The sequence below is a fragment of the Asparagus officinalis genome, chromosome 8 (assembly GCF_001876935.1).
Source record: "Asparagus officinalis chromosome 8, Aspof.V1, whole genome shotgun sequence".
NCBI lineage: Eukaryota > Viridiplantae > Streptophyta > Magnoliopsida > Asparagales > Asparagaceae > Asparagus > Asparagus officinalis.
Genome location: NC_033801.1, coordinates 117,673,604 through 117,684,383, shown reverse-complemented (window position 1 = coordinate 117,684,383; position 10,780 = coordinate 117,673,604). Strand labels below are relative to the sequence as shown.

At 34.4% G+C, this 10,780-nt stretch overlaps 2 protein-coding genes across 2 annotated transcripts in view; one reads left to right on the top strand and one right to left on the bottom strand.

The window, feature by feature from the left end:
- LOC109821787 lies at positions 479-6,907 on the top strand. The gene is made up of 13 exons (XM_020387945.1): positions 479-555; positions 848-945; positions 1,536-1,618; positions 1,747-1,873; positions 2,996-3,062; positions 4,045-4,142; positions 4,236-4,320; positions 4,721-4,844; positions 5,407-5,508; positions 5,652-5,716; positions 5,938-6,019; positions 6,418-6,497; positions 6,596-6,907. The coding sequence occupies exons 1-13, from the start codon at positions 479-481 to the stop codon at positions 6,651-6,653; spliced, it is 1,146 nt and encodes a 381-aa protein (XP_020243534.1). The 3' UTR covers positions 6,654-6,907.
- Positions 6,971-10,780, bottom strand: part of LOC109821786 (probable glycerol-3-phosphate dehydrogenase [NAD(+)] 1, cytosolic) — an 8,322-nt gene continuing 4,512 nt past the window's right edge. Inside the window, 5 exon segments of the mRNA XM_020387944.1 lie at positions 6,971-7,261; positions 7,347-7,486; positions 8,183-8,430; positions 9,357-9,578; positions 10,709-10,780. The exon segment at positions 10,709-10,780 is cut by the window's right edge and continues 23 nt beyond it. Of these exon segments, the coding sequence (XP_020243533.1) occupies positions 7,138-7,261; positions 7,347-7,486; positions 8,183-8,430; positions 9,357-9,578; positions 10,709-10,780 (806 nt within the window). The 3' untranslated portion in view covers positions 6,971-7,137.

Sequence of the window (10,780 nt, the reverse complement as noted above, 5' to 3'; positions counted from 1 at the left end):
TGCTAGTTATCAATCTATTTTATTTTTAGGTTATTTGCATATATATACCCCTTAAATCATGGGTATCTACAAAAATATGCTTCAAATCTCAGTGTTTACAGAAATACCCTTCAAACAATCAAATTTTAAAAAAATTACTCTCAAAGCAATTGATCATCAACTTTGAAAAGCTAATTTATAATTGAAATATAAAATTAATCAACAAAATAGTCAAATTTGTGTCACCAAATTGATGACATGTTAATTTTAGGGTAATTTTCCACCAAAGTTGATTATTTGAGGGGTAATTTTGCAAAATACTAAGAGTCGGGGAAGTTTGCAAATACCATGATTGTAAGGGGTATATATGCAAATAACCCATTAGGCCTTTTTAGCTCATCAGGCCCAGCGATGAAGCTGGCGACGTCGATCACCGAATCACCTCAGATTGATTCTATATTAAGATCAAAAGTAGCAGGATAACGAGGCCTACATTTTTATGGCGCGAACTTCTTTCCCCACGGCGCTCTCCAAGCTCTGCCCTTCCCTCCAAATCCTCGTCGCCGGCCGCAACAGGTTCACTTTGTCTCATCCCTCTCCAAGTTTCTTGAATTGGGTTAGTTCGTTAAGTTTCTAATCTAAATTTGTAAATTGGCCATGGACTGGTGCAGGATGTTTGGATAAATTTGATAAATTTCTAATTTTTTTCCTTCAATTAAGCTATAAATTTCTAATTTGAAGTTGTAAGTTAGCCATAAATTAGTTTCTCGTTCCCTTTCTGGTACCATTTCAGTGAATTCTCGTATATATGTTTAGACTAATTTTTTCTCGTGCCAAATTTGTACATATTTGTTCATATTCTCTACAGGGAAAAGGGTTCTGCTCTAGTGTCTACACTTGGTAGGAACTCTGAGTTTATTGAAGTGAACATTGACAACTCAAGCATGTTGGAAGAAGCAATGAGAGGTATTCAGTCTTCTCGGCATTGAATCATATTGTTGAGTACATGGTCATCTCATCGGCCTCATGCTTTTGTTTCTCAGTCAAATTATTTTCACTGAAGCTTTATCCTTGTCATGAAGTTTAGTTATTCTTTGCTTTTACCCCCTCGCTGTCATAGTTGCCCTGAAGATGATAACGGAAAACTCTTTATTAATGCGACAACTTGTAACCAGAATAATACACATAAATGGAAATTTCAAAACCAACCATTTAGGAGATTATTTGACGAAATTAATTTTGATGTATTACCTTTCAACAATTTTATGCCAAACACCAGGTGATCTTTCTTTTATCAAATAATAGTCATGGTGCTTTACAATCGCTAATAATATCATGACTCGATTTTCTTCGCTTTCACTTCTCATATGGTGGTAGACTTCAGTTTGGTATTAGCTACTCTTTAGAACTAAAGTCTGCTTTTGTGTTTGGTGCTGTAAATCATAAAGCCCTTAGCAATGTCCTGACAAACCTCTACTTATGTTGTCTTGAGATTACTTATAGTTCTCTGGCATCGCTAAAATTTGTTCTTATGATTTTCCTCTTTCTAAACACAGGAGTGGATCTAGTAGTTCATGCAGCTGGGCCTTTTCAACAGGGAGGGAGTTGCAGTGTGTTGGAAGCTGCGATCAATACTAAGGTGATAATGACTTACTCTCTCTAAAACTTTATTAAGGTGAATGTATTAACTTTCTCTATGCTGTTTGCCATTTCATTGTCCTAAAATGACGTTCCACTAATACAAGCTTTCTGGTTTTGCTAAAACAGACTGCATATTTGGATGTTTGCGATGATACAAATTATGCACAGCGAGCAAGATCTTTTCACGAAAAGGCTGTTTCTTCTGGAGTTCCAGCTATAACGACTGGCGGGATTTATCCTGGAGTGAGCAATGGTCCTGCTTTTCACTTAGTTCATTGATGCATTTAACAATTATCAATACAGTAATTAAACTTGCTGTTGCTTCTTGATGCATAAAATCTTCTGGAATGGTATATTTTATGCTCATTCATCACCTGTATTCTATTTGATGATTATTTACTTTCATATATTGATTGTCATTTTGCATCCTGTATCAAATTTACAGGTTACTCAAGACTGAATTTCAACAAATTGCAAAACAAGAAACAAATTATAGGTCTAAAGAAGACTAATTTTCATGAATGAGAAAGTAATAAAATATATTCTAACGCAATGTTAGCTTGAAAACTGTGAAAAGGCAAGAAAATGTACAGTTAATTTGTTGCTAAAGCACCTTTTTCCATGTGATTTGAACAATCTTAGTTAATGATATGGCCTGTGGAAGTTGTATTTTCCAGCTATTTAACATGAAGTTCAGTGGAAAATTTGTGGTTTAGTGTTCTATCAGTATCTAACTTCTGTTTAAATAAGGATTACATCTCTCTATCTACTTGATGTAACTGATTCTGCATTTGATGATACAATGCAATCTCTTATGTTTAGGAGTTACTTTTTGAAACGTAGAACATTAAAGTGTAATTGTTGATTTAGCGTAACATTTCTATTTTTAAGCAAAACCTAGGTAAATGTACAAAGTTTGTGCTGATGGAAGATGGAAATATAAACTCTGTCCTTTTTCCAATCTCTTTCATTTTATGCCAAACCATACTGTCTTTCTATTTTTAAGCAACATGTTCTCCATTTTGCCATTTGTGGTTGACTGCTTGGCACAAGATCATATTCAAATGACCAAACAATGTTTACTACTAACCCTATTTACCAACTTGCAGACAAAAGGGGACACTGGATCGTTTAAGTGGTTTATGTTCTTTTAAAGTATGTGAGCAGTTTATGTACTTTCCTCTTGGAAAATATTTGGTAGATGAACTTCCAGGAAACATATTGCGCATTTTGGCTCTTGTCTCTCATTGTCATATTTTCGTTGCTTTGACAACTCATACTACATTTTTGTGATGTGATGATTATAATAATTGAATTTTCATTATATGTGTATGATTTTAATCAAACTCTTAACAACATTTGATTATACTGACAGTCATGGCGGCTGAGCTAGTTCGTAAAGTCAGAAGCGAAGAAAATGCTGGTGAGCCAGAGAGACTAAGGTTGGTACCCACTTACCCATTTTTCAAGACTAAACAATAAAGTTAATAATACAGTTTTAACAGAAAAAAGCTACAAATTTGGGATAATTTTTTCCCAGAGAGATGTAAATTAAGCATTGTACTTTATCATGAAGAGAGAATTACCTTGCATTTCCTCCTGCAAGTGTTTTCAGTTAAAGATCTCTATTGTTCTGAATTATTAACTTATGTAGAGTATATGTCCTTTACTATTTCCACATTTGCTAGCGTATTTACTCAATGTTTTCTTTTCTTATAACTGATAAAAAGCAAGGTACATTCTCTGATTTCCCCAAAGTATTATTAACCTTATGAATTCAAACTTAACCGATGAAATCCAAACATAATTATCAGGCAAAAAATTTTAATTACTTCAAAAGCATAGGCCTAGTTTTTAAGAATAAGGCAGATGTACTATTAGTTTACATTCCTGAAGGCAATTTGAATCCTGCCAAGTTAAAAAAGACTGATCCAAACCAATTTGTCTACAATCGGATGAGTGAAGATGATTACAAGAGAATATATTTGAGATAAAAGGCACTCAATGACTGATAAGCATATTGATAAATCAAAAACTACCGAGATAAAAGGATAATGTGAAGCATAATTGAGTGTTTAGCAATCTCAGAATTGTCGAACGATCAAATATTTGATTATTAAACATTGATGAAATCAGTTGCTAGTCCATGTTTTAAGCAAACAAGCCATTTCGTGATCGTATTCCTAACCTCTTCATATTTTCCTAAATTATGTATGCAAATAGTACATGCTGCAAAGTGTTGAAGGAAATTAAAGTCACTGTCTTTGGTAATATTATATTTACCAATTAACATAATACTAAAATGATTGTATTGTTCAGTTCATCTTTTCTATAAGATGCAGTCACATTTCAAAGTAGGGCGCAATTATGTTCATTTTATTCTAGTTAATTATTGTTCTTGCTCTGCTAATAAAGATCCTTCAGATTCTACTATTACACTGCAGGCTCTGGTGGTGCTGGCCCTACAATACTGGCTACAAGTTTCTTGCTCCTCGGAGAGGATGTTATTGCTTATAATAAAGGTCAGCTCTAAGAATATTACCATTATATTCACCTATGAATACTATCCTTCATTTAAAGTATCTTCTTTAACTGTGGCAGCTATTCTTTATTAGGAGATGAAATCAAGTTAAAGCCATATAGTGGAATGCTCAACATTGACTTCGGAAAGGGGGTTGGAAAGAGAGATGTATTCTTGTTGTAAGTTCAGCTTGAAAGGACTCACGGAGAAATTATTTTTATTGTATGGATGTTCCGATGGCGAATAACAATGACTCTGTTCCCACAAACTGTAAATTCAAATCAAAGTTAAAATAAGCATTAGGTTACATTTGTAGATAATTAGTGCAATTTGTTATGTTTTACTTTTTGGTCGGACATCAAGTTATGAAGCATTTAATGTACAATAAAAATGTTATGGACACTTCTTTGACCATGAATTAATCAAGATAAATCAATATTTTTCAATATAAACAAGACCTTTTCTATCATTTTGACAGAGGACTGACTGATGAAACCTAATGTTTCTGCCCATGCGTATGCATCTTAGAACTTACAGATTTTATTTCTTACCTGCTGATAAGTTCAAGGAAAATTTCAGGAACTTACCTGAAGTCAGAAGTGCTCATGAGATCTTAGGTGTGCCAACTGTAAGCGCTCGATTTGGTACATCCCCTTTTTTCTGGAATTGGGGGATGGAAGCTATGGCAAATTTTATTCCTGCAGTAAGCTTTTTTATTCTCATGTAATTTCAATCTCTATTTCATAAAGAAATTCCGTTTTGAAAAGGGTTTTTTGTATATGTACACCTTTAATCATTCATATTTGCAAAACTTTCCCCCACATCTCAATATATGTAAAACCACCCCCCAAATCATCAACTTTGGAAAATTTATTTCCCTTATTAACAAATCATCAACTTTGCTGGATATGCTTAAGTAAGAATTTGACCATTTTATTAATATTTTTTACATTGTAATTACAATTTAGGCTATCAAAGTCAATTTGTAATTTTCTTTTTTCTTTTTTTTTTCTTTTTTTTGGGGGGGGGGGGGAGTTTTGTGAATACACATGCTTTAATGGGTATGTGTACAAAACACCCTTTTACAAATAATAAGAATATGACTTTCCTTGTGACGTGGAGTTGAACTTTTGGCTTGAATGAAACTATTGTGACAAATGCCATGTATTTTAACGTGTAGTTGAGATTCATATATGTAGTTTGTACATCACGATGGAGATACAACAACCCATTCTAACCACTATGGCTCAAATTGTTGCTCACAGGAGGTACTCAGAGATAGAAGTAAAGTCCAACAATTCGTAAAACTCTTTGACCCTCTTGTGCGAGCTGTCGATGGCATTGCAGGTGAACGAGTATCAATGAGGGTAAATAAAACAAACGACATGAGTTTCATCATAATTGTGAACTGGTTATCATGCCTCGGGCTGTTTACTAATTTACTTGTCTGATTCTTACTGTTGAACATAGATAGCATATGTAGATATCATCTTTTCTTAATTTGATGCAGATAGACTTGGAATGTTCTAATGGGAGAACTACTCTTGGTTTGTTTACTCATAAAAAACTCTCAGAGTAAGTTCTGATAAATACATACCAAGCTTTTAATTTCCTGACGCGGGGTTTCTCTAGATGCGATTTGTCTCAGATCTACTTTCTATATCCAAGTCATCAACATGCATTGATTCTGATTACCCTAGGAGAAGCCTTATGTTCTACTCTACATCTGGCTTTTTTTCTTTCTTATGGATTGTCTGGTTTCATATTCATATGCCTATGCTTAAAAATGTTATCAGATCAGTGGGAATATCAATAGCTGCATTTGCCATGGCAATTCTTGAGGGGAGCACGCAACCTGGAGTTTGGTTCCCAGAGGAGGTATTTCATCTTGATAAAATTACAGGGATAACTGTGGACAGACCATCCTGTACTTTGTGCAGTTGCGGATAGACCCCCGGTAGTTTTATTGTTGTGGATAGACCCCCGGTAGTTTTATTGTTGTGGATAGACCCCCTGTAGTTTTATTGTTGTGGATAGACTACCGATACTATCTATCAAGCAAATGCGGATAGAAAACATGAGTGTAAAAGAGTCAAAATATTTCTATCAGGGGGTCTATCTGCAACAATAGAAGTACAGAGGATCTATCCAGCAATTGGGCAATAGCATAGGAGGCCTATCTGCAAATAACCCTATTGATAAAAGTATGTATAAATACAACCAATAATGGCTCTCAGCTCTAACGGTGGTAAACTGGTAATTTTGATCTTGTGCAGCCTGAGGGAATTCCGATTGAAGCAAGGGCTTTGCTTCTCGAACGAGCATCACAAGGAACTACTAATTTCAAAATGCACAAGTACAATCTTTTTCCTAATTTTGAATTGATCTGAAGATATAATGTTTCTTCGTATTTTCACAGAGCATTTGAGATTTTATGCATTTATTTCTCTGTAGGGCTCCATGGATGGTGGAGACTGATCCAAAAGAGGTTGGCTTAGGAATTTATGTATGATTTGTGCAAGAGAAGTTCTCATGGTAGCTGAAATTTAAAATTTGTTTCTGAGATTTGCCAGTTACCATTCATTGTTTAACAGTGGGTGAACTGGTGATGCGTAGCTCTATTTTCCTGTAGGCAAGCTTATAGAGATCTTGTAACTTTTGACAAAGATTACTTGTAATTTATAATGACATCATTTCTTCTCTGTTACTACAAACTTTAGCTGTTACATATGAATATTGGCCTGAATAATACGGCAGATTGAAGCTTTACATTGATGCAATGACAATTACTATAACAATGAAGGTATTGCAATGAAGGTATTTTGAAGATAGAGCAAGAGAAACAGACTTCTCATTAACTGAAAACTGTTTATTACATGTCTTTCATAGTATTATGCCACTAAAAGCGAAATAAACACAGTACAGGTCAGTTTACATTCACAAACACACTAAAATTCTTCAATTCTACACTTTCTAAAACATTGATTGATGCTATTTCAAGGTTGGCGAAGAAGTGATGGCCTGTAAAAAGTGTGGCTTTGTGCTAACTCAATTCTATCACGAGGATCTTTCATTGTCTCGTCTCTTAAAGCCTGAAGAACTGCTTCAGTTGAAAATTCCCTAAACAAAATATAAAGAAAATGTAATGAACTTCATCATTATAAAGATTAACATATAAGACAGAATGAGTTAAAATTTTGCTGACCTTGTTATCAATACTTTATGAAGGGTTTTGAGGATGGGGCAGAGCTCAACTGGAGCAACTGGTTTGTTTTCTTCAGGATCCAGTACATTTAAGCTGGATTGACTGAGGAGCTTGTAAAATGCATCAACAGCAGACACACCCTAAAATGAACATTTATGGAGATGTCAGCAAGTGGTATAAGAATAAAATAAAAGAAAGCAATAGCTTGTACAAACATCACCATGCAAGCTATCTGTCCTTACCAATATAAAATCCTCAAAGATATTTCAGTTCAGTGGAGATGATAAAGCCTCTACAACTGTTTTTCAACAACATTGTGCAGATCACCATGCAAGCAATGCCTCACTGTCACATGCTTTTCATGTGAGAACTTTTGGAGAACTTTATCCCCCATTTAATTTCTATGTTGTCATTCAAGTAAGGGTAGTAAAAAGTAATCAACGTAGTTTAGATTTTTACTCTATTCATTGATGTGTTTGAGAATTTTCTATAGTTCAGGGGGCTTTCGTATAATTTTAAAATTTCAAGGGGGTTCTCTCTGAGTTACAAAGTTCAAGGGTGTCCTCAAAGTTCAGCACGGTTTTGTGAAACCCTAAACTTATACGATAATTAGCAGGTAAGATGCCTCAAGATCATCATTTAGCTGACATACACACTGCAACTGAGCAACCAAAATTTCTCAAAAGCACAATCTGTATAAGAGAGGCACATCTTTGTACTAGGTGCAGCGTCTGTAGTTAACATTACTCTGTGTAAACATGTAATGAAGTTATGAAGGTCATAATTTTCTCTGACATGCTTCATATGAAATTGATTAAAGATATTAGATAACTGACCTGAATAGTTCCTTTTCCTTTAATACTATCGCCCATGTCCAAATTCAATTGCCCCTTGGCAAGCATCTGCCCATACCATGCATTGCGACCTTTAAGTAGTGTAACATAAGTATCAGCTAGCAATGGCCCAGCAAGTTTCTCTGGCTCTTCCGTCAGCAAGTGTGTAATAAATATCATTTCAGACGTGCAGTGTGCAAAGTACACTGATTTGCTCGTGGCGCTCTCATTAGTTAGAGCTGCTACCATGCCTGGAAACAAAAGCAACTTTGGTTTACTTTGTTTATAAACCATCCTCAACTGAATAATTGTGAGGTAATGTGTAAAGGGGATAGAAATCCATGAAAGAGCACGAACACTACTCAGATTGACAATGTGCGTCAGATCAAATAGGCATTTTAAAGAAGTCAACTATCAGGTACTAATTAAATTCTTGATGGAATACATTTCGACATGTATTCTCGATACTCTGCTGTGTTGCCTTATATATGATTTACATAGTGAAAACTAATCGGTTATAATTCTAATGATCTATCAACATTGAGAAACAATGAACGAATAGTATTTTTAAGTCTCGCATAATTCAATACCACTGGTTTTGTAAAAGATAGTTCACAAGCATGATATTGCTGCTTGACTTCACTATGTAAACCTACAATTCCCCAAGTTAAATTGGTACATTATGTCAAAGAAATAACACAATTATGAGGGCTCATTCCTTTCAATTTGTCTTGAACTTGCCAATCAATATTGTATCAAATCTTCATAGATCACTGAATCAAATCCGTTAGACCATAGCCTTTATATCTGATGCGAAGAAGGATGCAGAATTTGACCATGGCATTAGAGACAGTATAAAGTTCATTGAACCGCCTACAATAATACAGTGTCCAACTATTTATATAATGAGGCATCAATTTAAGATGTGAAACATGCATTATCCAGTGTCAACTTTTCATCTAAGAAGTCCATCCAGCCATTTGGCATACTAACAGACAACCAATGCAAGAATATATAAACAATTTGAATATAACAGGCAGAATCTATTAAAATTTATTTACTCAAGCCATTGTATTGATAATTAGAGGATTTAAATGGTTGCCCACGCACAGTTAAGGTATCATATAGATAATTATTATTTTCTCTTGAAGAACAGGATGAAAAATTACTACTTTACCAGCACCAATAGCATAGACATTCTTCAAGCCTCCCATGACTTCATGTGTGACAAGATCACTGTTATCCCATACGATAAAATGTGGCTGCCTCAGAAACTTAGCCAGAGGTTTCCTCCATCTGTCAGCCCCACATATTCGAGCATTACCATACTCCTTGTTATAAATCTCAGAGGCAATATTTGGGCCTCCAAGATAATGGATGTTCTCCATTGGGACCCCAGCTGCAAAATGGAACACATATCCACGCTTATGGACTGACCGAAAATATCTAAAATATCCACAATTGATTTAAACTAATAAACAATCATGAAAAACTATCTGCTGGGTAAATATTAAGAACTGTGTAAAGAATAATAAGGAATTATTAAAAAAAGCTTAAATAGATAAAACTGAATATTATCTTTAACAATAAATAAGAAAATCTATTTCAAAGGAATAAGACAGACTGGGGAAATTATAAAATCCTGTTCATTTATTTATTAACTTGAATCAACTTTATAAGGATTAAGAGATCCAGCATTTAGTATTGCAATTACAAAAAAGATGAACTTCCGTACGCCAGAAGATATAATTCAAATAATTTCTTTAGGAATAGTATAAATCTACACAATTGGTACTATGAAGATAGGATTGGCTTCTTTCATCTGTGTCATATCGGTTTGTTGTTGGCTTATCTCTAAGTATTCTAATGATCTCTCGAGAAGTCTTCTTGTATTCACTACCAGATGATGACGACGAGGAAGAGAATAGAAACTACACGATTTACAAGGTCCAAGCCGGGTAAAAAGAAACAATAATCTTTCTCCCCAGATGCTATACTAAAATTCCTTAAAAAAGACCATTGTATCCAAAATATAAACAAAGAAACAAAAGCGAGCATCTCCAACAGCTTCACCATAATTTCTCTAAAATGGGGAATCAAATTGCCAAATTCTCTAAAAAAAAATTTGCTCCAAATCCAACAGCTTCCCCATTTTAGGGATTTAGGCATTTATTACAATTATAAAACATCCTACATACTCAATAATTATTAAGAAAATAAATGTTTGATATTTTATTAGAACAATATAAAACTCAATAAAGTATTAGATATATTTTTTTTTTCTTCTTTGGAGAATGTGAGATATTTATGATAACGTTACTTTCAAGAATTTGGAGAATGAAGAATTTTTGCAGAATGCTGCAGATTTGGGAAAAAAAACCCCTCTTTTTTTCTTCTCCATCCTCTCATTTTAGGGAATGTGGTGGAGAAACTATTTGACCTAAAAATAGCTCTATATTTCCTAAAATTGAGTATTTTAAGAAGATGGGGAATCTGTCGGAGATGCTAAAAAAATGATAGAAACCTTACTTGCTAGATTAATCATCTGAGTCGGAGTCACAATCCTAGGCTCCGGATCCAATGCCGCCTCTATACCCTTCG

Excerpts from the sequence above, each read along its gene's own strand:
- LOC109821787 (XM_020387945.1), top strand. The coding sequence starts at position 479 with ATGGCGCGAACTTCTTTCCCCACGGCGCTCTCCAAGCTCTGCCCTTCC. Across the intron at positions 1,874-2,995 it reads TTATCCTGGAGTGAGCAATG|TCATGGCGGCTGAGCTAGTT; the intron begins GTCCTGCTTTTC and ends TTATACTGACAG. Across the intron at positions 3,063-4,044 it reads GGTGAGCCAGAGAGACTAAG|ATTCTACTATTACACTGCAG; the intron begins GTTGGTACCCAC and ends AAGATCCTTCAG.